We start from the raw sequence: 26,529 nt of genomic DNA, 5'->3' as shown, positions 1-26,529 counted from the left end.
GGGCAGCGCAGGGAGACGGAGGAAGGCCAGACAACACGCAGCAGCCACCACAGAGAGAAGAGGAGGAAGAGTTGGAGAGAAAGACAGGTGTAAGTGCAATGGGTGGGGGGGAAACAGAAGGTTAGGTGAGAGTGCATGATGCTGGCCATGCATACAGGAGAACACATAAAGGTCTGTAAGCTACATGTTACACAGAGAGTGAGCTCACACAGAGAGATCTACACAAGATATAGAAGACCAACAGAGAAGGGAGTCTGAGAGACGGTGCAGCAAGCAGATCACAGATTAAAGACGCCTTCAAAGTCTGTCACTTCACAATAATAATGGTGTCATCATTCCTGACGTCAGAGTCATCAGGTGGCTTGATTCGTTTTGGTCACTTTCAAACTATCCAATGAGCAGCACACAGACAAAAGTAATTGATTGTTTAGATATTCTTCAGCTAAGATGATCATTGGACGATAGGAGAGGCCGCCAAAAAAATCCCAGAGAAATGATTGGATAATAATTAAGATGTGGATCCTCAGAGCGATGACGAAAAACATCATCTGCTTAAAGTTTCACCCAAAGCTTCATTCCATACAAATATCAGCACTTTGTCTGCTTACATTACTGCTTTTGTCACTCCTATTGTTCTTTGTCTTACATTTTTTGGGGAGAGTCAGGCTCTAATTTTTGGAACTGCAGTTCCCATAATCAGGAGGTATCTGTGTTGAACATTAAATATTTTGTCTTTGTACTGTGGTTAATTAAATAAACGGTCAAAAATGCCTTTTTATTTAATTTATATTTACAATTTACACAGCGTCATAACTTTTTTGGAACAGGGTTTGTAGTTTGTCTATGGTTGAAATGAATAGATAAGATTATCAGTATTATTTCTTGTTGTCATAAATATTGTTATTGCGAAGACACCCTACAATACCATTTTTCAACCAAAAAAGTGATCCAACTGTTGGAAAAACCTTTCAGCTGCAGGATCTTGGTTTCGGTTCTGTTCCAGAACCAAAGTTCCTACCCTAACAAATCATCCCGGCTCCTGAGGTAGGCGCAGGAACTATTAGCGTGGAGCCAGCTGAAACACAACTGACTGGGCAAACACGAGCCTTGAGGCTGCCACAACACATGTACAGCATTCGTTCATCCACGTTGCAAATGAGAACCGGTGGTCACCAGAATTAGGACTAGAGATGGGGAGCTGTCTAGATGATGCAGACCACAGAGCGGGCCAATGCACGAGACAGAGAAAGCACCTACTGTATCTGCTAATTGTTTCAATGTGGTTATGTGCTGAATCAGGAGATTAAGCAGAAAGCAGTCAGCAGATCCTCGACACTCTGTGTACGAACACTCACTCTGTCTGTACACAAAACATCCATTCAAGCCCTCAGACTATACGTCGACACGCCATGCTATGCTGGTGTCTGATGTTCTTTTAAAAACATATAAAAATGAATAACTAAAAAATAGAAAAACATTTCTAATGTTTGTTGTGTTCCTGCAGACGTTGAATGCGGATCAAATTAATGTATTGTAACATACAGTTTCACAGGGGTGAATTACAAAGAACAACACTATGACTGCTGTCATCTTGTGTCGTGGCTTTTTAATCCTGATCTCCACGGTTCTTCACACGCTGCATAAAAGAGACTTTTAGCTCCTAATTTAGCCCAGAATGCAACAAATACAAAAACTCTGGGCACTACTGTCCACAACAGTCCTCACTAGACACAGCGCTGCAGCTGCACAGGGCTTCAAGCACATGTAAATGACTTCTTTGTTGTTCACTACAGCGACTCGGCAGGGCCACATGAAGAGCCCAGTTTCATCTTGCTCCATGCCTCCAGACACAAGTACCAGAGTCTTGTTAAATGGCCAAAAGGAGTCTGGAACCAAAGAGGATTATTGTCCTTCCCCTGTCCCTACTTCAAATGTGTTTAATACACCAGTGTTGGAAAACCAACAACATATATGAGAAAGACAAATGGCCTCAATGCCAGAAGCAACAAGGAAACTTTTTTAGATGTAAACGAGATATTAAGGAGCAGCATCAACGCTCGGAGACAAAAATCCAACAGAATACAGTTTTGTCCAGAGGGAGAGTGGTCCCATCAGTGAGTAATTAGACTCAGTGAGGCCTTGTCTGTTTCTGGAACATTGTGACTTGAATTTGGCCAGAGCTGAATACGTGTGCTTGTCGAGGAATTCACCACTGGGAGCAGGAAAAACAAGCAGGCTCAAACCTCCCTGAAAATCACACGCAAAGATTATGTTAAGGTGAAACAGACTCTGAATCAGCACATATCCAGGCCCTGGGTTGGTAACACTTATTTGGACAGTCTGCCCACAGATGGATTTGTAACATTTCAACAGTTTATTAAAGGAGATTCAACAGTTCTGCTTTGACAAATAAAACTATTTTCTGGTTTTCTTTACACCGCCGTGGTTCAGGTTTGGTTTGGTACACGCTAAAGATAATCTGTTGAACGTGTACAGACAAATGAAACAGTTGAATCAAACCGGTAGGCTGACTATCCAAATAAACTGTTACCTACTATTCACTTGGCAAATAATGATTTAAGCGCTCTCAGAAAATTTCAATTTAAAGTTTTAAATATACATTTGTGAAAGCAGTGTGTTTATCAGCTGCTGCGAGTGTACGGCTAAGGACATCCGGAGATGTGGCTTTAAATAGTAAAAATCTATATACGGTGTCAAAATTGAGTGTCTTATTAAGCATCTGCAAAAATCTGAGTGAAAATAAATGTTCATAAATTCAGGTATATGCTATAGTATGCCACCAGACAGCCCTTCCCAACAGGAAATTGAAGCTATCTACGCTCTCATCAGACCACCAGACCAGACCGGACCAGACTCCTCCAGAGTCTGTCATTGTTGGAACAGTGGAAAGACTAACCAAGACAGTTTTGGTGAGTTTTATCTTGTTTCTGTCGTGTTAATTAAGCTGATCTTAGTTTGAATTCAGAAGGTGTATGGATGTATTTTTCTGTTTAGTAAGAATATTTCCTTTCTTGAGTTAAACGTAGTGAAGTCATTTCTTTACCAATACTCTGGTAGGCCAAGGATTGGATAGATGCCACCAAAAAAGGCTGCATGAAGAAGAGTACTGTATTGATGGTTGGATTTAGATCAGTGACTCTTGGTGTACTTGATAAACGGACAACCGATGAAGAACTGAACATTGCTTAAAGGTAAGGCAGGAGAGGTCAGTACTCCTGGTTCAGGGTCAACATGGTGCGTTACCTGATGACAGCAGCTTCCTGCAGCAGTCAGAGTGAGCATTCAAGGCAGCCAGGTGGAGAGGGAACATGCCATGAACTCCTCGCCTGTGGAGAAAGGAAACAATAGTCTTTTTATGAGATATGTTGTTGTTGTAATAACTGAACATATTTTTCTCAACAGCTGACAAACATACCGTGTGCAGTCTGCTCCACTGGTGATGAGCGTGTTGATGAGGAGTTCATGACCATAGCGGGCAGCAATATGCAGAGGGGTGTTTCCATCCTTGTCCACGCTGTCGATCTCCCCACCTGAAATGAAACGTTCATTTAAAAAGGGAGAATATGCAACGAGTGGAACATTAAGTTAGATATGAACAAGTCTCACCGTTCTGAATGAGGGTCTGGGAGCGAGTGAAGCGTCCATGAACTGCCGTCATGTGAAGAGGACTCTTCCCATCACGACTCTGAAGAAGGTGGAGGAGGAAAAAAACTGCTTTAACAACAACGACCACTGTGAGAGTTAGAGGTTGTCAGACATCTCAGCTGTCCTCTTATTTCTTTACATATTATTTCCTTAGACTAGATAGATAGATAGATAGATAGATAGATAGATAGATAGATAGATAGATAGATAGATAGATAGATAAGCTGTAATTAATCAGAGAAATAAAGTTATTTCCTGATTGTTTCACAGTGGTTACATTCAGCAAGTACAGACACGCCCACGGCAACACACCTCTGTGGATTTGACTGACAAGAAAACTCCTTTCACAATGCATCATTCCATGTCATTTGACCCATTGTTCATATGAACATATTAATTAGTGCAGCTTTAAAAAGTCACACCAACACAGGGTGTTTCACCTATTCAGGCTAATTAGACCTCTGCTTTCAGCTCATTGTTACTGTCAACCTTAGTGTTGGTTTTGGCCACAGCAGGCAGCTGCTTTCAGTGAAAACACTTCAAAAACACACTGTACACGACCTGCTCAGCACCAAACAGCACACAGACACATTTAGATACTAGCTGCTGAACACAGTGGAACATTTCGCAGCTAAAGAGTCAGATATCTCCCTCAGAGTTAAAAGAGAGTAGACATTCCAGCTACATTCATCAGGTGAGCACAAACACGACTTCAAAAGAATGACAGCTGAAGTTTGTCATATCCACTTCAAAAGTGATGATATGTCAATGCTGTTCTTGTTTTTGCTGCCCCCAGGTGGCCAAATAATTTAGTTATGGCAGATTTAAGTTGAATTTGACTCATTTTAAGGTTTATTGTAATAACTGGCTCAATTATGGAAGTAAACAACCCATATGGCTTACTCTGGTCCAGGTTGGACTACAGGTTGGACACCAGTCCTTTTGCTAAAAATGTGTCGTGTATCATCTGTAAGCAGATGAAGTGCTATGCTTATACTCAGCAGACGTACTTGCACGTTGACATCAGCCCCGTTGTTGACCAGGAACTCCAGACAGAGAGCTCCGTGTGTGGAGGCGGCGGCGAAGTGCAGCGGGGTGAAGCCCTTGTTGTTGGGCTGGCTGACGTTGGCACCGTAATCGATCAGCTCACTGACGACGTTGTCCTGACCGTTAAAACAGGCCAGATGGAGCGCCGTGTTCCCAAATGCGTTGGACTCATCAATCTGTTGTCAGAGTCCAAACAAGACTGATATTATGACAGAGGGAAGGTGTGTGCATGTGTGTGTGTGTGTGTGGGTCAGTGTTATTAGAGATAATGAACATGTGTTAGTTCATGTGTGTGTGTTTGTGAATGAGTACAGAGGTGCTATTGTGTTAAACTTGAGTTAAACTGTTAAACTGGTAGCATGTGTTTAGTGTATGGGAGGTTTTCTTTCTTGAATTACACAGTAAATCTGTGTGCGTATGTGTGTGTGTGTGTGTGTGTGTGTCCTGACCTCCACAGACAGGTTGAGCAGGTGTTTGACCACGGCGATCTGTCCGCTGGAGGCCGCCGTGTGGAGGGGAGTGTATCCCCGTTTGTCCTTACAGCTGATCTCCGCCCCCTGACTCACCAGCAGACACACCACGTCCAAATGGCCTGCAGGGGGCGCACCAGAGCACACCAATCATGGACAAGAACAAGAAATCGGCTGTTAGACGAGGTCATTTTACTGAGACAATTAACCGATGAGAGACCTATAAAGAAAGACATCAGGTCTTACGCACCTCATTACAACTCGTGGTGAGGAACGGTCAGAAAGACATAACTGTTATTTTAAATAGTCACCCATATATACCTTTTAATACTCGATTGTTGACAACGTGTCATTACAGTTTTACAGTCCGAGGTGACATCTTTGGGTTGGTTGTTTTGTCTGACCAAAAGCTCAAATAAACTGTATTGATAATAATGTAGAGCAGCAAATCCTTACATATGACCATCTGAAAGCAGTGACTGTGTGGCATGTTTTGTGATTAATTAATAAATTATAAAAACTATTGCAGATTAAAAAACAATCAACTGATCCATTAAAGGACATGTGCAAAACACAACTACAATTAGTTTGTACAACCTGTTTTAAGGCATATATTTGTACATATTACAGCAGCAGTAGCTCGTCTGTAGGGCCCTGGCTTGGAGAACCAGTGGGTGGCCGGTTCAAGTCCAGCTTGCACCGCAGTCTGGAGGGTGGACTAGGAGCTGGATAAGTGCCAGTTCACCTCCTGGGCAATACCGAATCCCTAACTGCCCCCAGGGCACTGTTAAGTGACCTCACATCACTCTACCATCTCTCCACATTTACATGTCTGCAAGTCCTGTGTGTTCTCATGTGTGTGTTCTCATGTGTGTGTTCTCGTGTGTGTGTTCTCGTGTGTGTGTGTGTGTGTGTGTGTGTGTGTGTGTGTGTGTGTATTTCAGGCCTATATGTCTAAAAACTGGGTGAAAAAAGAAATTCCCCAATGAGGGAGGAAAGTGGTTTCTGTCGCGTTAACTTTCTAAAAGTCGTGGCTCTCTCTCAACTTGCAGGAAACAAAAAGGCATCGTGCGATGTTTTTAACAAACTTCATCTTTGTCTCTTACCCATGAAAGCCGCCCAGTGCAGCGCTCGACCGTCCTTCTTATCGAAGGCGTTGATGTTGGCTCCTTTAGCGAGGAGGAGGTTCACCATCTGACAGAGAGGGAAACACATGGAGGACAAGTTAGCGGCTGATACCGGAGGTATATTTGTGTTTGCATGTTTATATGTCTCAGTGTGTGTGTCAGTGTGTGTGTGTGGGGTTGGGTTGGTCTTTATATAACAGCATTGTAAAGCCATCTCATCACTTGGCTCAGCTGTTGCATAAACACTGTGCTGAAACAGAAGCCATCCATTCAGTTTGCTGTGCCGCCTCTCATTGTTAATTTTAGATTCAGCACATTTGTGAATGATTCCATCTATGACAAGGAGTGTTTCAATACGAACAACCCACTTAATAACCCCAGTGACAGCTGCACATGCCCACTTGTTTCCTTTAAAGAAGCTATTCAACCAGAATAGCACAGAGGATGGTTACATCACAGCCTGCTTATTGGTGAGCTCCACCAGAGTACTGTATCAGCAGAGTGGATGCAGGGCTGCATGCAGCATGTAAATCCTTCATTTTACTGACAAAACATGTGTGATAGGCAAAAGGTCTGTGCAGTACATCAGTGTGGCCGTTGAGGGCAGCGTGATGCAGGGCGGTGCGTCCGCCGCGATCCGACACGTTGACGCTGCTCAGCAGGGGGATGATGACCTCGGCACACCGCAGCGCGTTATTGGCCGCAGCAACGTGCAGCGGTGTTTGCCAGTTCTTGTCCCGCGCGTTCACGTCGGCAGAGTGACGGATCAGAACTCTCACCGCCTCCTGAGGAACAAAAAACTCGCTTTTTAATAGAGAGTGTGTGTGTGTGTGTGTGTGTGTGTGTGTGTGTGTGAGTGTGTGTGTGTGTGTGTGTGTGTAGCACACAGCTTCTGACCGTGACAATCACAGCTAATAAACAGAAGAGAAAATATAAAAACTCATCATCATATTAGGGCTTCTGCTGATCATATTTTGTCTGTCATCATGTTTTATGATGGCATCTCCCCCAAAAACATTTAAAATCCTCAATTTGAATTTGAAGTGACTCATCAAATTAAATGAGATTTAATGAATGAACTCCTCAGCCAACATGAATACATTCAGGCAGCAGTCTAAACCAATCAAAGCGGAAAATAATAATGAATCTTAACAGTGTTAAAACCAAAACAGTTTCTTGTTATCATCATTATAGAGATGTTATTCATAGTGCTGCCTCGTCGATACAGACGCTAAACCTGACAAATATGGACTGAAGCTGAATATTTTCTTAGATAAAAACATGATGAGAATTCTGGACTTTACAAATCCGACACAGCTACCACTGAAATCTAATTCTACAAACAGTGTTAGAATTAATGTTAATGATGTCAATGCAACCTAATGTTCATCTGAAGCTGTGCAGGTGTGATAAAACAGGTTTAACCTGAATGACAGACAAAAAAGCTGCAGTCAGCTATGAATGAACGGCACGATGAATGAAGCCTTCAACTATTCAGCACCGCCCGAATACTCTCTCTCTGAGCTACGCTCACACTGTTTGAGACTGTCTGTATCAACTCTGAGAAAGCTGCGATCATACCGACAAGAACACACACTTCAATTACTACAACTACTATTATTGTTCACAACATTATTTGCACACAGTTTATTTACTTTGTGATCTTTGAATCATAAAAGTATTCACTAGGTTGTTTTCTGTCCTTGGGGAAGATACTGAAGCCCAAATTGCTTCTGAAGGCTGTGCCATCAGTGTGTGAATGTGTATGAATGGTTAGCTCCTCAAACTGATGAGCAGTTGACACTTTGCATGGCAGCCAATGCCATCAGTGTATGAATGTGTGTGAATGGGTGAATGAGATATGTAGTGTAAAGCGCTTTGAGTGGTCGGAAGACTTCAGAGAAGATATAAGTATTCTGCAGTTATTCCAGCCATGCTGAATTACCTGTTTGAGTGCTGGGAGTGAGGCGGCGCCCTGACTGCTTTGCCCCACATCCACAAAGGTAAAGCAGACAACATAAATGTGTGTGTGCGTCTGTGTGTTTTCATGTAAACACGACAAGGTGTGGTTTAACTGCTGTGTCACTATGAGGATTGAGGATAGGTGTGTGAGTGTGTGTGTTTGTGCTCACCTCGCTCCGAGATGCCACAGCGCGATGGAGAGGGGTGAGCCACATGTTATCTTTGGCGTTGACCCGGGCCCCTGTAAGGGTAGGAAGAGGAGGGATAAACATGGCACTGATGAGAAGTCAAGTTTACCAACCACAGTGGAAAGTCACTCACAGCTACATGCATCAGAAGAACACACACAGACCTGCAAAGACCTTTGAAGGAACCTTTTCATGCCAAACCGAGTGAAAGGAGTCTTCCTCGAGGATCATTGTTCTGCAGGGTTCAGTTTAATGTCTCTTTTGTCAGCTCCCATTTCTTTACCTCCATCTCAACTTCCAACTTCAGGCTGATGTAACTCACTTACATAACTGTCTGTACAACACTGATTGGCTTGAAGTTTCCTTCACAAAGAAATCATACTTTTCAACCCTCCACGCCTGTCACACCACAACACTTTTACATCAGGCCACATCTGGCGATCTAATCTTTACCAGTCAGCTAAATCTGTTGTTAGGGCTAGCTTCTTCCAACTCAGAACCAACTCCAGAATGAGGCACTTCCTATCACCTGCTGACCTAAAGACAGAGTCGTTCATACACTAATATCACCCAGGCTGGACTGCTCTCTCTACTGAGCCACCTCTCAGGCGACAGTTTCCACTTACAATCAATTCAAAATGGTGCAGCTCAGTGATAAACAAGGGCCAAGAAATAAGACACAGCATTTCTAGTCTGGCTTCCTGTTCACTTCAGGATCAATACTAGTCTCTCCTCCACAGTCTTGCCCCTTCATATACTGTATGTCAGAGTGTTTCACCCCTTGCAGCCATCCCACCATGGCAGGATGGCTGTGCATGGAGGGCCCGGGGTGTTTTCTGTTCACATTCACACAGTGCATTCATCTGCAGCAAGAGAACTCAAAAACAAAGATCTCTTCTCTTCGCTGTCTCTCAGCTTTAATTCCTCTGTGGGTCGGTTTCTGCTATTTCTTAATGTTCTCATCTTCCCACTTCCACTTTCCCATGCTGTCAAACTCCTTCTAAAGTCACTTGACCGATAGTCTTCCTGTCTGTTTTTCTTAAACCAATCAGTCTTTCAGACATATCTTCATGTGCTTCATAAATCTGCCTCACTCTTGTCCTTAATAAATATTGTTCACGGTTATTCCAACTGGTTGCACTTTATTGAAGTGCTTTGTCATGTGATTTGACGCCATCATCCATCAAACTCATTCAAAATCATCAAGATCTTGAGTTTAGGTCATTTATCATCATGCGTGTTATGATAGATCTGCAGATGCAGTGTGTGTGTGTCTTATATATCATGACACATGCAGACATTTTCAAAACGTTTTTCAAAGAGCAGAGAACAGACTGAACACGTTTTTACCGGAGAGGATGAGGAGCTCTGTGATCTCAGCATCGCCCAGGAAGGCTGCTGCATGCAGCGGGGTGCGCTTCTCTGCATCCTGAGGGAGGAAGTCAGTCGGTTAGCACGTTCTTATAATATCAGGACGGTGCAGTGTGTGGGTTCTACTTTTATCAGCAGCTGCATTCATTCTGTGTGGCTTTTTTCATGAGAAACACGTTCAGATTCCCTCCTGAACTAGAGCAGAGTACATTTTTATTGTTTGATTCTGCTCTCTGATGACGACCAAATGAAGATTGCTCAATCAAATATGAGATCGTTCTTGTCCTCTGCGGATTGACACAGGGTTGTGCTTGTCTCCATCACCTCCGTGAATTGGTCCAAAATGCTGCATCGAGAAAAGCAGATCACATGACCCTGATTCTGTCCTTCCTGCATTGACTTCCTGTTGATTTTTTACACGGATTTTAAAGTCTGATTGTTGACTGTAGCTTTACATGACCAAGGCCCTACTCATGTAAAGACCTACTAACCCCCAATGACTCCTGTAGCAGCCAATAACCTAATAACGTCCAATAATGTAATACCTGCCGGAAACATAATCATTTTGCTCATTTTAAATATAATAAAGTCAATAATGTAATAACTTAGTAATAACTAGACTGAGCAAACACATGTAGGTCCCATGACCACCATTCCACTAAGTGATCTAACCACTATACACTTCACTGTAATGAATAAATAATATTCCTCCATACATGAAATTATGAATTTACATATTGAAGAAAATAAACAATATTCTAAATAAAGATTTTGTACAACAAATAATTCTAAAGGAGAGAGAGTGCTGCATAGTATGTACCCTTGAATGAATATGATGACTATGCCATCCACTATATCTATTTTTGATGAGCAAACTGCACAAAAACTGCAAAAATAATATTTTATTTCCAAGAAATGCAGTCCTATTTATGTATTATTACTAGTGCTGTCAAAATTAACGCGTTAATTTTGTCGATTAATTTTAAAGAATTAACGCGTTAAAGAAAATTAACGCAATTAACGCGGTTTTGTTTACTTCCGGTGGCAGCCGCATGGCAGCCATGCCATCAGTGTATGAATGTGTGTGAATGAGATATGTAGTGTAAAGAGCTTTGAGTGGTCGGAAGATTAGAAAGGAGATATATAAGTACATTCTATTCACCATAACTTGATCCTCTTACCATGTTAAAACTACATTGTAGTGTGGTATAAACCATTCATTAACTAATTGCTGCTTATAGATGCTAAATAGGTGGACGTCTAGGTGTAAGTCAGCAATACGAGACAGAAAACTGGCAAAACAATTTCCAGACCACAAGATGTGTGTTCATGACTCTCTGTTTATCCAACTACACCACACAACATCTTTCCAGAAGATCGAACCAGAGAAAACACCCACAATCATCAGGTCGAGCATGATCACACGCTGACAATATAGTGTTCCCCAGGACGCGATGTATTCTCTTCCCTGCCACACTTATCCCCTGTTGTGGTCTCCTCCGCTGCTCAGCAGCAGCTTGACACATTCCCCATTCCTGCACACAGAGAGGACAGTTACCACAGGAAGACCACCAGAACACAACAAATACATTTGATCATTTCATAAAGGAATGACATTACACAATTACATTTTGATAAACTGATCATTAAAAGAGAGTTCTGCTTTCACTACACTAAACAGGTTTGACCAGTGATAATGTCTGACTGTACTCACAGGGTGGTTGCAGAGATGTAAGAATGGCAACATTAAGAAGTCACACGGGGCAAGAAACACAAGCAGTCACAGTTTACAGACTAACCTTCCTGCTGTAACTGTCTGTGTCGGATTTTTTTGTGGAGTGAGGAATTAATACCAATAAACACTCAGCTGAGCTTCCAAAGAAAATGTTTACATGGTCTGAATGAACCGTTGACTTGTTCATAACAGACGTGACTGACTGTTTGTTGTCCCAGCAGACTTTGTTGTTGATTCTCTGAATCCTCAAGTGAGGGCAGAGAGATGTTGTAATGAACCAGCTTCATCCTCTCTCCTCTCTCCTCTCTTTAAAAGAGATCTATGTCCTCTAATGAAGCCGTACTCACCCTCCGGCAGCAGCAGCGTGCAGGCAGGTCCTCCCCAGACTGTCCGGAGTGTCTACTGAAGCCTGCAGACAGGACCGAGTCGTTAACAATATGCAAACCTCCGGCCTGATGAGGGCAGCGCAGGGAGACGAGGAAGGCCAGACAACGGCAGCAGCCACCACAGAGAGAAGAGGAGGAGAGTTGGAGAGAAAGACAGGTGTAAGTGCAATGGGTGGGGGGGAAACAGAAGGTTGGTGAGAGGGCATGATGCGGGCCATGCATACAGGAGAAACATAAAGGTCTGTAAGCTACATGTTACACAGAGAGTAAGCTCACACAGAGAGATCTAACACAATATAGAAGACCAACAGAGAAGGGAGTCTGAGAGACGGTGCAGCAAGCAGACACAGATTAAAGAGCCTTACAAAGTCTGTCACTTCACAATAAATGGTGTCATCATTCCTGACGTCAGAGTCATCAGGTGGCTTGATTCGTTTTGTCGTTTCAAACAATCCAATGAGCAGCACACAGACAAAAGTAATGGATTGTTTAGATATCTTCAGCTAAGATGACATTGGACGATAGGAGAGGCCGCCAAAAAAATCCCAAGAGAAATGATTGGATAATATTAAGATGTGGATCTCAGAGCGAGGACGAAAAACATCATCTGCTTAAAGTTTCACCAAAGCTCATTCCATACAAATATCAGCACTTTGTCTGCTTACATTACTGCTTTTGTCACTCCTATTGTTTCTTTGTCTTACATTTTTTGGGGAGAGTCAGGCTCTATTTTTTGGAACTACAGTTCCCATAATCAGGAGGTATCTGTGTTGAACATTAAATATTGTCTTTGTACTGGTGGTTAATAAATAAATGGTCAAAAGGCCTTTTTTATTTAATTTATATCAATTTACACAGCGTCATCATTTTTTGGAACAGGGTTTGTAGTTTGTCTATGGTTGAAATGAATAGATAAGATTATCAGTATATTTTCTTGTTGTCATATTTGTTTTCGCGAAGACCCCACTCCACCTTTTTCCCAACCAACGTGACCAACTGTTGGAAAAACCTTTCAGCTGCAGGATCTTGTTTTCGGTTCTGTTCCAGACACAAAGTTCCTACCCTAACAAATCATCCCGGCTCTGAGGTAGGCGCAGGAACATTAGCGTGGAGGGAGCCAGCGGAAACACAACTGACTGGGCAAACACGAGCCTTGAGGCTGCCACAACACATGTACAGCATTCGTTCACCCACGTTGCAAATGAGAACCGGTGGTCACCAGAATTAGGACTAGAGATGGGGAGCTGACTAGATGATGCAGACCACAGAGCGGGCCAATGCACGAGAAGAGGAAGCACCTACTGAATCTGCTAATGTTTTCAATGTGGTTATGTGCTGAATCAGAGATTAAGCAGAAAGCAGTCAGCAGATCCTCGACACTCTGTGTACGAACACTCACTCATCGTCTGTACACAAAACATCCATTCAAGCCCTCAGACTATACGTAACACGCATGCATGCTGGTGTCTGATGTTCTTTTAAAAACATATAAAAATGATAACTAAAAATAAGAAAAACATTTCTAATGTTTGTTGTGTTCCTCCGCAGACGTGAATGCGGATCAAATTAATGTATGAACATACATTTTCACAGGGGTGAATTACAAAGAACAACACTATGACTGCTGTCATCTTGTGTCGTGGCTTTTTAATCCTGATCTCCACGGTTCTTCACACGCTGCATAAAAGAGACTTTTAGCTCCTAATTTAGCCCAGAATGCAACAAATACAAACTCTGGGCACTACTGTCCACAACAGTCCTCACTAGACACAGCGCTGCAGCTGCACAGGGCTTCAAGCACATGTAAATGATTCTTTGTTTTCACTACAGCGACGACTCCAGGGCCACATGAAGAGCCCAGTTTCATCTTGCTCCATGCCCAGACACAAGTACCAGAGTCTTGTTAAATGGCCAAAAGGAGTCTGGAACCAAAGAGGATTATTGTCCTTCCCCTGTCCCTACTTCAAATGTGTTTAATACACCAGTGTGGGAAAACCAACAACATATATGAGAAAGACAAATGGCTCAATGCCGAAGCAACAAGGAAACTTTTTTAGATGAAACGAGATATTAAGGAGCAGCATCAACGCTCGGAGACAAAAATCCAACAGAATACAGTTTTGTCCAGAGGGAGAGTGGTCCCATCAGTGAGTAATTGACCAGTGAGGCCTTGTCTGTTTCTGGAACACTTGTGACTTGAATTTGGCCAGAGCTGAATACTTGTGCTTGTCGAGAATTCACCACTGGAAGCAGGAAAAACAAGCAGGCTCAAACTCCCTGAAAATCACACGCAAAGATTATGTTAAGGTGAAACAGACCTGAATCAGCACATATCCAGGCCCTGGGTTGGTAACACTTATTTGGACAGTCTGCCCACAGATGGATTTGTAACATTTCAACAGTTTATTAAAGGAGATCAACAGTTCTGCTTGACAAATAAAACTATTTTTGGTTTTCTTTACACCGCCGTGGTTCGGTTTGGTTTGGTACAACGCTAAAGATAATCTGTTGAACGGGTACAGACAAATGAAACAGTTGAATCAAACCGGTAGGCTGACTATCCAAATAAACGTGTTACCTACTATCACTTGGCAATAATGATTTAAGCGCTCTCAGAAAATTTCAATTTAAGTTTTAAATAAACATTTTGTGAAAGCAGTGTGTTTATCAGCTGCTGCGAGTGTACGGCTAAACATCTGGAGATGTGGCTTTAAATAGTAAAAATCTATAACGGTGTCAAAATTGAGTGTCTTATTAAGCATCTGCAGAATTCTGAGTGCAAATAAATGTTCATAAATCAGGTATATGCTATAGTAAGGCCACAGACAGCCCTTCCCAACAGGAAATTGAAGCATCTACGCTCTCATCAGACCACCAGACCAGACCGGACCAGACTCCTCCAGAGTCTGTCATTGTTGGAACAGTGGAAAGACTAACCAAGACAGTTTTGGTGAGTTTTTATCTTGTTTCTGTCGTGTTAATAAGCGATTTAGTTTGAATTCAGAAGGTGTATGGATGTATTTTTCTGTTTAGTAAGAATATTTCCTTTCTTGAGTTAAACGTAGTGAAGTCATTTCTTTACCAAACTCTGGTAGGCCAAGGATTGGATAGATGCCACCAAAAAAGGCTGCATGAAGAAGAGTACTGTATGATGGTTGGATTTAGATCAGTGACTCTTGGTGTACTTGATAAACGGACAACCGATGAAAGAACTGAACATTGCTTAAAGGTAGGCAGGAGAGGTCAGTATCCTGGTTCAGGGTCAACATGGTGCGTTTACCTGATGACAGCAGCTTCCTGCAGCAGTCAGAGTGAGCATTCAAGGCAGCCAGGGGGAGAGGGAACATGCCATGAACTCCTCGCCTGTGGAGAAAGGAAACAATAGTCTTTTATATGAGATATGTTGTTGTTGTAATAACTGAACATATTTTTCTCAACAGCTGACAAACATACCGTGTCAGTCGGCTCCACTGGTGATGAGCGTGTTGAGGAGGAGTTCATGACCATAGGGGCAGCAATATGCAGAGGGGTGTTTCCATCCTTGTCCACGCTGTCGATCTCCCACCTGAAAGGAAACGTTCATTTAAAAAGGGAGAATATGCAACGAGTGGAACAAAGTTAGATATGAACAAGTCCTCACCGTTCTGATGAGGGTCTGGGAGCGGTGAAGCGTCCATGAACTGCCGTCATGTGAAAGGGATCTTCCCATCACGACCTCGAAGAAGGTGGAGGAGGAAAAAACGCTTTAAACAACAACGACCACTGTGAGAGTTAGAGGTTGTCAGACATCTCAGCTGCTCTTATCTTTACATATTATTTCCTTAGACTAGATAGATAGATAGATAGATAGATAGATAGAAAAGAAATAGATAGATAGATAGATAGATAGATAGATAGATAATAAGTAGATAGATAAGCTGTAATTAATCAGAGAAATAAGTTATTTCCTGATTGTTTCACAGTGGTTCCATTCAGCAAGTACAGACACGCCCACGGCAAACACACCTCGTGGATTTGACTGACAAGAAAACTCCTTTCACAATGCATCATCATGTTCTTGACCCATTGTTCATATGAACATTATAGTGCAGCTTTAAAAAGTCACACAACACAGGGTGTTTAACCTATTCAGGCTAATTAGACCTCTGCTTTCAGCTCATGTTACTGTCAACCTTAGTGTTGGTTTTGGCCACAGCAGGCAGCTGCTTTCAGTGAAAACACTTCAAAAACACACGTACACGACGCTGCTCAGCACCAAACAGCACACAGAACACTTTAGATACTAGCTGGCTGAACACAGTGGAACATTTCGCAGCTAAAGAGTCAGATATCTCCCTCAGAGTTAAAAGAGAGTAGACATTCCAGCTACATTCATCAGGTGAGCACAAACACGACTTCAAAAGAATGACAGCTGAAGTTTGTCATATCCACTTCAAAAGTGATGATATGTCATGCTGTTCTTGTTTTTGCTGCCCCCAGGTGGCCAAATATTAGTTATGGCAGATTTAAGTTGATTTTGACTCTTTAAGGTTTTTGTATACTGGCTCAATTATGGAAGTAAACAACCCATATGGCTTACTCTGGTCCAGGTTGGACTACAGGTTGGACACCAGTCATTTGCTAAAAATGTGTCGTGTATCATCTGTAAGCAGATGAAGTGCTATGCTTATACTCAGCAGACGTACTTCCAGTTGACATCAGCCCCGTTGTTGACCAGGAACTCCAGACAGAGAGCTCCGTGTGTGGAGCGGCGCGAAGTGCAGCGGGGTGAAGCCCTTGTTGTTGGGCTGGACGTTGGCACCGTAATCGATCAGCTCACTGACACGTTGTCCTGACCGTTTAAAACAGGCCAGATGGAGCGCCGTGTTCCCAAATGCGTTGGACTCATCAATCTGTTGTCAGAGTCCAAACAAGACTGATATTAGACAGAGGGAAGGTGTGTGCATGTGTGTGTGTGTGGGTCAGTGTTATTAGAGATAATGAACATGTGTTAGTTCATGTGTGGTGTGTTTTGTGAATGAGTACAGAGGTGCTATTGTGTTAAACTTGAGTTAAACTGTTAAACTGGTAGCATGTGTTTAGTGGTATGGGAGGTTTTCTTTCTTGAATTACACAGTAAATCTGTGTGCGTATGTGTGTGTGTGTGTGTGTGTGTGTCCTGACCTCCACAGACGTTGAGCAGTGTTTGACCACGGCGGATCGTCCGCTGGAGGCCGCCGTGTGGAGGGGAGTGTATCCCCGTTTGTCCTTACAGCTGATCTCCGCCCCCGGACTCACCAGCAGACACACCACGTCCAAATGGCCTGCAGGGGGCGCACCAGAGCGCACCAATCATGGACAAGAACAAGAAATCGGCTGTTAGACGAGGTCATTTTACTGAGACATTAACCGATGAGAGACCTATAAAGAAAGACATCAGGTCTACGCACCTCATTACAACTCGTGGTGAGGAACGGTCAAAAGACATAACTGTTATTTTAAATAGTCACCCATATATACCTTTTAATACTATTGTTGACAACGTGTCATTACAGTTTTACAGTCCGAGGTGACATCTTTGGGTTGGTTGTTTTGTCTGACCAAAGCTCAATAAACTGTTTGATAATAATGTAGAGCAGCAAACTCCTTACATATGACATCTGAAAGCAGTGACTTGTGGCATGTTTTGTGATTAATTAATAAATTATAAAAAATTTGCAGATTAAAAAAACAATCAACTGCCATTAAGGACATGTGCAAAACACAACACAATTAGTTTGTACAACCTGTTTTAAGGCATATATTTGTACATATACAGCAGCAGTAGCTCGTCTGTAGGGCCCTGGCTTGGAGAACCAGTGGGTGGCCGGTTCAAGTCCAGCTTGCACCGCAGTCTGGAGGGTGGACTAGGAGCTGGATAAGTGCCAGTTCACCTCCTGGGGCAATACCGAATCCCTAATACGCCCCAGGGCACTGTTAAGTGACCTCACATCACTCTACCATCCTCCACATTTACATGTCTGCAAGCTGTGTGTTCTCATGTGTGGTTCTCATGTGTGTGTTCTCGTGTGTGTTCTCGTGTGTGTGGTGTGTGTGTGTGTGTGTGTGTGTGTGTTGTGTGTGTGTGTGTGTGTATTTCAGGCCTATATGTCTAAAACTGGGTGAAAAAAGAAATTCCCCAATGAGGAGGAAAGTGGTTTCGTCGCGTTAACTTTCTAAAAGTCGTGGCTCTCTCCAACTGCAGGAAACAAAAAGGCATCGTGCGATGTTTTTAACAAACTTCATCTTGTCTCTTACCCATGAAAGCCGCCCAGTGCAGCGCTCGACCGTCCTTTTATCGAAGGCGTTGATGTTGGCTCCTTAGCGAGGAGGAGGTTCACCATCTGACAGAGAGGGAAACACATGGAGGACAAGTTAGCGGCTGATACCGGAGGTATATTTGTGTTGCATGTTTATATGTCTCAGTGTGTGTGTCAGTGTGTGTGTGTGGGGTTGGGTTGGTCTATATAACAGCATTGTAAAGCCATCTCATCACTTGGCTCAGCTGTTGCATAAACACTGTGCTGAAAACAGAAGCCATCCATTCAGTTTTGCTGTGCCGCCTCTCATTGTTAATTTTAGATTCAGCACATTTGTGAATGATTCCATCTATGACAAGGAGTGTTTCATACGAACAACCCACTTAATAACCCCAGTGACAGCTGCACATGCCCACTTGTTTCCTTTAAAGAAGCTATTCAACCAGAATAGCACAAGAGGATGGTACATCACAGCCTGCTATTGGTGAGCTCCACCAGAGTACTGTATCAGCAGAGTGGATGCAGGGCTGCATGCAGCATGTAAATCCTTCATTTTACTGACAAAACATGTGTGATAGGCAAAAAGTCTGTGCAGTACATCAGTGTGGCCGTTGAGGGCAGCGTGAGCAGGGCGGTGCGTCCGCCGCGATCCGACACGTTGACGCTGCTCAGCAGGGGGATGATGACCTCGGCACCCGCAGCGCGTTATTGGCCGCAGCAACATGCAGCGGTGTTTGCCAGTTCTTGTCCCGCGCGTTCACGTCGGCAGAGTGACGGATCAGAACTCTCACCGCCTCCTGAGGAACAAACAGAGTGCTTTTTAATAGAGAGTGTGTGTTGTGTGTGGTGTGTGTGTGTGTGTGTGTGTGGTGTGTAGCACACAGCTTCTGACCGTGACAATCACAGCTAATAAACAGAAGAGAAAATATAAAAACTCATCATCATATTAGGGCTTCTGCTGATCAATTTGCTGTCATCATGTTTTTGATGGCATCTCCCCCCAAAAACATTTAAAAATCCTCAATTTGAATTTGAAGGTGACTCATCAAATTAAATGAGATTTAATGAATGAACTCCTCAGCCAACATGAATCATTCAGGCAGCAGTCTAACACAATCAAAGCGAAAATAATAATGAATCTTAAAAGTGTTAAAACCAAAACAGTTTCTTGTTATCATCATTATAGAGATGTTATTCATAGTGCTGCCTCGTCGATACAGACGCTAAACCGACAAAATGGACTGAAGCGAATATTTTCTTAGATAAAAACTGATGAGAATTCTGGACTTTACAAATCCGACACAGCTACCACTGAAATCTAATTCTACAAACAGTGTTAGAATTAAGTTAATGATGTCAATGCAACCTAATGTTATCTGAAGCTGTGCAGGTGTGATAAAACAGGTTTAACCTGAATGACAGACAAAAAAGCGCAGTCAGCTATGAAGAACGGCACGATGAATGAAGCCTTCAACTATTCAGCACGCCCGAATACTCTCTCTCTGAGCTACGCTCACACTGTTTGAGACTGGTCTGTATCAACTCTGAGAAAGCTGCGATCAACCGACAAGAACACACACTTCAATACTACAACTACATTATGGTTCACAACATTATTGCACACAGTTTATTTACTTTGTGATCTTTGAATCATAAAAGTATTCACTAGGTTGTTTCTGTCCTTGGGGAAGATATGAAGCCCAAATTGCTTCTGAAGGCTGTGCCATCAGTGTGGAATGTGTATGAATGGTTAGCTCCTCAAACTGATGAGCAGTTGACACTTTGCATGGCAGCCAATGCCATCAGTGTATGATGTGTGTGAATGGGTGAATGAGTATGTAGTGTAAAGCGCTTTGAGTGTCGGAAGACTCAGAGAAGATATATAAGTACTGCAGTATTCCAGCCATGGCTGAATTACCTGTTTGAGTGCTGGGAGTGAGGCGGCGCCCTGACTGCTTTGCCCCACATCCACAAAGGTAAAGCAGACAACATAAATGTGTGTGTGCGTCTGTGTGTTTTCATGTAAACACGACAAGGTGTGGTTTAACTGCTGTGTCACTATGAGGATTGAGGATGGTGTGTGAGTGTGTGGTGTTTGTGCTCACCTCGCTCCGAGATGCCACAGCGCGATGGAGAGGGGTGAGCCACATGTTATTTTTGGCGTTGACCCGGGCCCCTGTAAGGTAGGAAGAGGAGGATAAACATGGCACTGATGAGAAGTCAAGTTTACCAACCACAGTGGAAAGTCACTCACAGCTACATGCATCAGAAGAACACACACAGACCTGCAAAGACCTTTGAAGGAACCTTTTCATGCCAAACGAGTGAAAGGAGTCTTCCTCGAGGATCATTGTTCTGCAGGTTTCAGTTAATGTCTCTTTTGTCAGCTCCCATTTCTTTACCTCCATCTCAACTTCCAACTTCAGGCTATGTAACTCACTTAACTAACTGTCTGTACAACACTGATTGGCTTGAAGTTTCCTTCACAAAAAAATCATACTTTTCAACCTCCACGCCTGTCACACCACAACACTTTTACATCAGGCCACATCTGGGCGACTAATCTTTACCAGTCAGCTAAACTGTTGTTAGGGCTAGCTTCTTCCAACTCAGAACCAACTCCAGAATGAGGCACTTCCTACCACCTGCTGACCTAAAGACAGAGTCGTTCATACACTAATATCACCCACCAGGCTGGACTGCTCTCTCTACTGAGCCACCTCTCAGGCGACAGTTTCCACTTACAATCAATTCAAAATGGTGCAGCTCAGTGATAAACAAGGGCCAAGAAAAAGACACAGCATTTCTAGTCTGGCTTCCTGTTCACTTCAGGATCAATACTAGTCTCTCCTCCACAGTCTTGCCCCTTCATATACTGTAGTCAGAGTGTTCACCCCTTGCAGCCATCCCACCATGGCAGGATGGCTGTGCATGGAGGGCCCGGGGTGTTTTCTGTTCACATTCACACAGTGTATCATCTGCAGCAAGAGAACCAAAAACAAAGACTCTTCTCTTCGCTGTCTCTCAGCTTTAATTCCTCTGTGGGTCGGTTTCTGCTATTTCTTAATGTTCTCATCTTCCCACTTCCACTTTCCCATGCTGTCAAACTCCTTCTAAAGTCACTGACCGATAGTCTTCCTGTCTGTTTCTTAAACCAATCAGTCTTTCAGACATATCTTCATGTGCTTCATAAATCTGCCTCACTCTGTCCTTAATAATATTGTTCACGGTTATCCAACTGGTTGCACTTTATTGAAGTGCTTTGTCATGTGATTTGACGCCATCACCCATCAAACTCATCACAAATCATCAGATCTTGAGTTTAGGTCATTTATCATCATGCGTGTTATGATAGTCTGCAGATGCGTGTGTGTGTGTCTTATATATCATGACACATGCAGACATTTTCAAAACGTTTTTCAAAGAGCAGAGAACAGACTGAACACGTTTTACCGGAGAGGATGGGAGCTCTGTGATCTCAGCATCGCCCAGGAAGGCTGCTGCATGCAGCGGGGTGCGCTTCTCTGCATCCTGAGGGAGGAAGTCAGTCGGTTAGCACGTTCTTATAAATCAGGACGGTGCAGTGTGTGGGTTCTACTTTTATCAGCAGCTGCATTCATTCGTGTGTGGCTTTTTCATGAGAACACGTTCAGATTCCCTCCTGAACTAGAGCAGAGTACATTTTTATTGTTTGATTCTGCTCTCTGATGACGACCAAATGAAGATGCTCAATCAATATGAGATCGTTCTTGTCCTCTGCGGATTGACACAGGGTTGTGCTTGTCTCCATCACCTCCGTGAATTGGTCCAAAATGCTGCATCGAGAAAAGCAGATCACATGACCCTGATTCTGTCCTTCCTGCATTGACTTCCTGTTGATTTTTTACACGGATTTTAAAGTCTGATGTTGACTGTAGCTTTACATGACCAAGGCCCTACTCATGTAAAGACCACTAACCCCAATGAGTCCTGTAGCAGCCAATAACCTAATAACGTCCAATAATGTAATACCTGCCGGAAACATAATCATTTTGCTCATTTTAAATATAAAAAGTCAATAATGTAATAACTTAGTAATAACTAGACTGAGCAAACACATGTAGGTCCCATGACCACCATTCCACTAAGTGATCTAACCACTATACACTTCACTGTAATGAATAAATAATTTCCTCCATACATGAAATTATGAATTTACATATTGAAGAAAATAAACAATATTCTAAATAAAGATTTTGTACAACAAATAATTCTAAAGGAGAGAGAGTGCTGCATAGTATGTACCCTTGAATGAATATGAGACATGCCATCCACTAATTTATTTTTGATGAGCAAGACTTCTGCACAAAAACTGCAAAAATAATATTTTATTTCCAAGAAATGCAGTCCTATTTATGTATTATTACATTATCTGATAACAATGTTTTTAATGCTATGCCAATAACTTATAATATAATATAATAAGCAAAATGTTATTACGTTATTGGCAGGTATTACATTGTTGGACTTAATTACATTATCTCTTGTAAGCCCCCAAGAAAGTTTGGGTCATTCCCAGAGCCCCGACTAGTAACTAAAGGTGACCAAGCTTTTGCTTGAAGACTACCTGCAGAGATTAGACGTACTGCTTTTTAAATCTCTTCTTAAAACATTAGATTTTTTGAATTTGATTTGATTTATTACTGTTGTTCTATTGTCTTCTATCTAAAGAACGTTGTAACATTGTTAAGAAAAGTGTTCAAATTAATTTATCATTATTATTATTTTTCTTTAAAGCTGATTACATCAGTTAATAACATCAGTGCACATCTGTGTGATTGTCTGCTCATTGACTGCTCTGTGATGTGCAGCTCTCGTCAGTGCTGATGTTACATGATGGTAATCTATGAGTTCATGCTGAGGCTGAACAGAGGAGGCTGTGACATCAGCTCACAGATGATGACCTGAGGATCAGTGTCAGGACCGTCAAATACATCCATTGTTCCTCTAGTCAGCTCACTCACACACTCACTCACACACACACACACACACACACACACACACACACACACACACAGACAGACAGACAGACAGAGAGCGATGACCACCCCACGTGTCCATGTGACTGGTCTGAGTGCAGCCTCTCTCGACAAAAACTCATCTAAAGGGGACAAGGACGGTGACGTGGGAGTCCTGAAACAGGCAGCCATCAGTAGACTGATGCAGCAGAGAGAGGAGAGCAGGCCCTGCTGCGGACATGTGTTATACATCTACAGCCATATGATGGGAATAAACACACGCTGTGAACTTTGGCCTGACTGACTCTTGACCTGCGGCCCTCCTTGGTGCTGGCTACAACAAGAAGTGGGGGCAGAGTGAAGAGAAAGCAGGACAGAAGACGACGAGCCGGATATTCATTTTCCTGAAGATTTTGAGCTGAGATAGATGTGAAGACTTTTCACCAACACTGTGTGACTGTGATTCACAAATCTGCAAACAGTGAGTCAGACATGTACATTGAGATATGGACGTATAAATGGTATAAATATATGTTGCTGTTGTTGTCCTCTCAGTGTTTTGCACGTCATCTAAACATGGTCGCTTAAAGGGGCATCACACTCTCCAACGAAAAGAATCTGACACATCATCTGATAAATATAACTTTTGGTAACTCAGGATTTTCAGTTAGCTTCCCATAATTACAAGAGAAGAGTTAGGAGATGTGGATCAGGTAATTAGAAAAAATATATTTTCTCCAAAGCTATAAATTACGCAGATTTTAATTATGAGATATTTAATGAAAATTACCAGGTGCTGAAATCTTAATTATGAGAAAATTCATTTTTAGTAGCTCTATGGAGCAATATTTTTATGAGTGGATCCCCATTCTGTTTATACTGTGGTGGAAAAAACATCATAATGTGCTTTCATATATGAGTTAGACATTTAAAGGTCCAGTGTGTCAGATTTAGGGAATTATATTTACAGAATATATATTATTCATTTCTACAGTAGCCCAGACAGGATAAACTAAACATTGCCTCTAGATTGGGACTTATGCTTTTTTTTTTTTTTTTGCAGTTTTGCAGCCCCTGAAATTTCTCCTGGGGCGAGGTGTATTCAGTTGGTTGCAGTCTGCAGCTTTCTAGCCTAGATAGATAGATAGATTTTAGACGTCCAACACATCTTTGTCTTGATGTGTGTGTGTGTGTGTGTGTGTGTGTACGTCCTCACCAGGGCATTGATGTCTTCAGACTTGTATATGAGCATGCGGATCTCTTCAGGGTCTCCGCTGAAGATCGCCTGGATGAGAGGAGGCTGTGGAGAGGAGAGGGGAGACGTTCAACACATGACCAGAGGCGCCATGTATGACACACAGTGATCCATTCAAAAAGTCTGTGAGGCGATGTGACCAAACGACATGTTAGTTGAGAACATTTCCTGCCCATAACACAAGAGGAGACCAAGCATGATCCTTCCCATGGTATATGTCTGTGTGTGTGTGTGTGTGTGTGTGTGTGTGTGTGTGTGTGTGTGTGTGTGTGTGTGAAGGGGCAGCTGCTTCACTTTAAGCTGCTGTGTTTACAACTGCTGGAGCAGAGAGGGCTACTATGAGGCTGTATCCTACTATATACTGTATACAAAAATATTCTTTATTACCAACATGACTTTATATACACATGGGTGTGTGTGTGTGTGTGTGTGTGTATTATATGTAGACAGGGCCAATGTATTTGCCACCAAACAGAGAGACTCTTGTAGAGAAGTCTTTGTCGATAGAGATCATAAAATAAAAAGTCTGTGCAGAGAAAGGACTTTAATGAAGGGCACTGTGTGGAGGTCATGTCTCTGAAACCCTTATTTTCTTTCCCAGAGCACAGATATGAGATAAATAGAGGTCCTAGACGCACACACGCGCACACACACACACACACACACACACACACACACAGTAGCTATCAGTGACAATCAGCACTCCAGAACAGAAACCGTTGTGGGTAAAAAGAAGTCAACACGGTGGAGGCCAACATGGCAGTGACTTAACAATATTCATGCAAGTTGAACTGTTTGTCCTGAAGTACACATCATATGGACTTTGCAGCAGCAATAATACATAAATGACATTGTGGCAACATGAAAAGGGTCACTAGTAGTGATGAACCTACACCAGAGTCCGACCGATATCAAAAATTCACTGATAGAACTATGCACTGACATGACTACACAACGTACTCAGGAGGCTGCTCTCTTAAACAAAGTTCAATTTTATTAAAGTTAAATGTTCTTTAATATGTTAAATAATAAAGATGATATTAATCAAACAATTCTACTTCATGTTCTGCTTGCATTGTATCATAAATGACAGTTCAGTCTGCTCGATAAACAAGCGTTTGTTTCTGTACCAGACAAAAACTGCTTTTGTAACAGCGCATATGGGATAACATGTATGTTAATACCAAGCAGCAACTTTTGTGGCTGTGAAGTGAAGCTAACACAGGAAGTGCCAAAAACTGCAGTTCCTCAAACGTCCACTTGAGTCTGGCTCCAGAAGTGAGTCAGTCTCCATAAGTCCCTATGTTCAAATGTCCAACTTCACAGCAGAAATAAACATGTTTACAGCCTGGTACAAAAAACAGTTTTGTCCTCCACCCCGTTTCACATCTTTATCTTGATGTTGAAACTAATTTCAAGAGTCTGGTAATTCATTTTTGTTTAATACAGAAATGAATGGCTGACGGAGAGTAGTGCTGGATGATACGATATGGCAGATTTATTTAAAGTCATATCAGAAATAAGCTAAGTGATGTTAAAACAACTAGCTGTGTTCCATGTCATGCACTGCATGAGACCAAACTTCACATGTGTAAAATAAAAGCCACAATAAATGATTTTTTTGGAGAACCATTTGATTTAATATTTAAAATCTCTAGAAAGAGAACATAACACAATCATATCCTCACAGTGTCATACCGCTAATCAATAACAGCTCTTTATTAAATAGAACCCAGATCTACAAAAAGACTCTGAAACACAGCAACATGGTGGAAAATGGTTAGAAAAGAGTCTAATCTGACACTGACTAATTAACATTAAAGTCAAACATTGTCAGGCCACATGTCTACAGGTTAGATGTGTTACTGAAGACTCCGATCTAAGTGAGGCAGGCCTCAATCCACTTCCTGTGTGTTTCTGCCAGCTCCTGCCTCACTTCCTGTTGCACAGTCTCTCCTTCTCAGAAACTCGAGAGAGGAACCACAGAGGAGCGTTTCACTTCTGCTTTAGAAGCAGAGCACACATGCACGCACAAAATGACACCACT

General features: G+C 42.4%; 1 protein-coding gene across 4 annotated transcripts in view; it reads right to left on the bottom strand.

Moving 5' to 3' along the window:
- ankrd44 (ankyrin repeat domain 44) overlaps positions 1-26,529 on the bottom strand; it is a 47,920-nt gene that overhangs the window by 13,435 nt on the left and 7,956 nt on the right. For all 4 annotated transcript variants that reach the window (XR_797456.3, XM_010747766.3, XM_010747767.3 and 1 more), the window contains exons 2-11: positions 24,444-24,527; positions 9,811-9,889; positions 8,443-8,513; positions 6,895-7,095; positions 6,290-6,377; positions 5,163-5,305; positions 4,677-4,889; positions 3,628-3,706; positions 3,437-3,551; positions 3,265-3,347 (exon numbers count right to left, since the gene is read on the bottom strand). Coding sequence is in view for 3 of the 4 variants with exons in the window: in XM_010747766.3 (XP_010746068.1) it covers positions 3,265-3,347; positions 3,437-3,551; positions 3,628-3,706; positions 4,677-4,889; positions 5,163-5,305; positions 6,290-6,377; positions 6,895-7,095; positions 8,443-8,513; positions 9,811-9,889; positions 24,444-24,527 (1,156 nt within the window). In the remaining variant the exon portion in view is untranslated. The remainder of the gene's footprint in view (positions 1-3,264; positions 3,348-3,436; positions 3,552-3,627; positions 3,707-4,676; positions 4,890-5,162; positions 5,306-6,289; positions 6,378-6,894; positions 7,096-8,442; positions 8,514-9,810; positions 9,890-24,443; positions 24,528-26,529) is intronic.

This window comes from Larimichthys crocea, chromosome I, assembly GCF_000972845.2.
Source record: "Larimichthys crocea isolate SSNF chromosome I, L_crocea_2.0, whole genome shotgun sequence".
Lineage (NCBI taxonomy): Eukaryota > Metazoa > Chordata > Actinopteri > Sciaenidae > Larimichthys > Larimichthys crocea.
The sequence above is the reverse complement of the archived record's forward strand: the minus strand, read 5'-3'. Positions and strand labels throughout refer to the sequence as shown.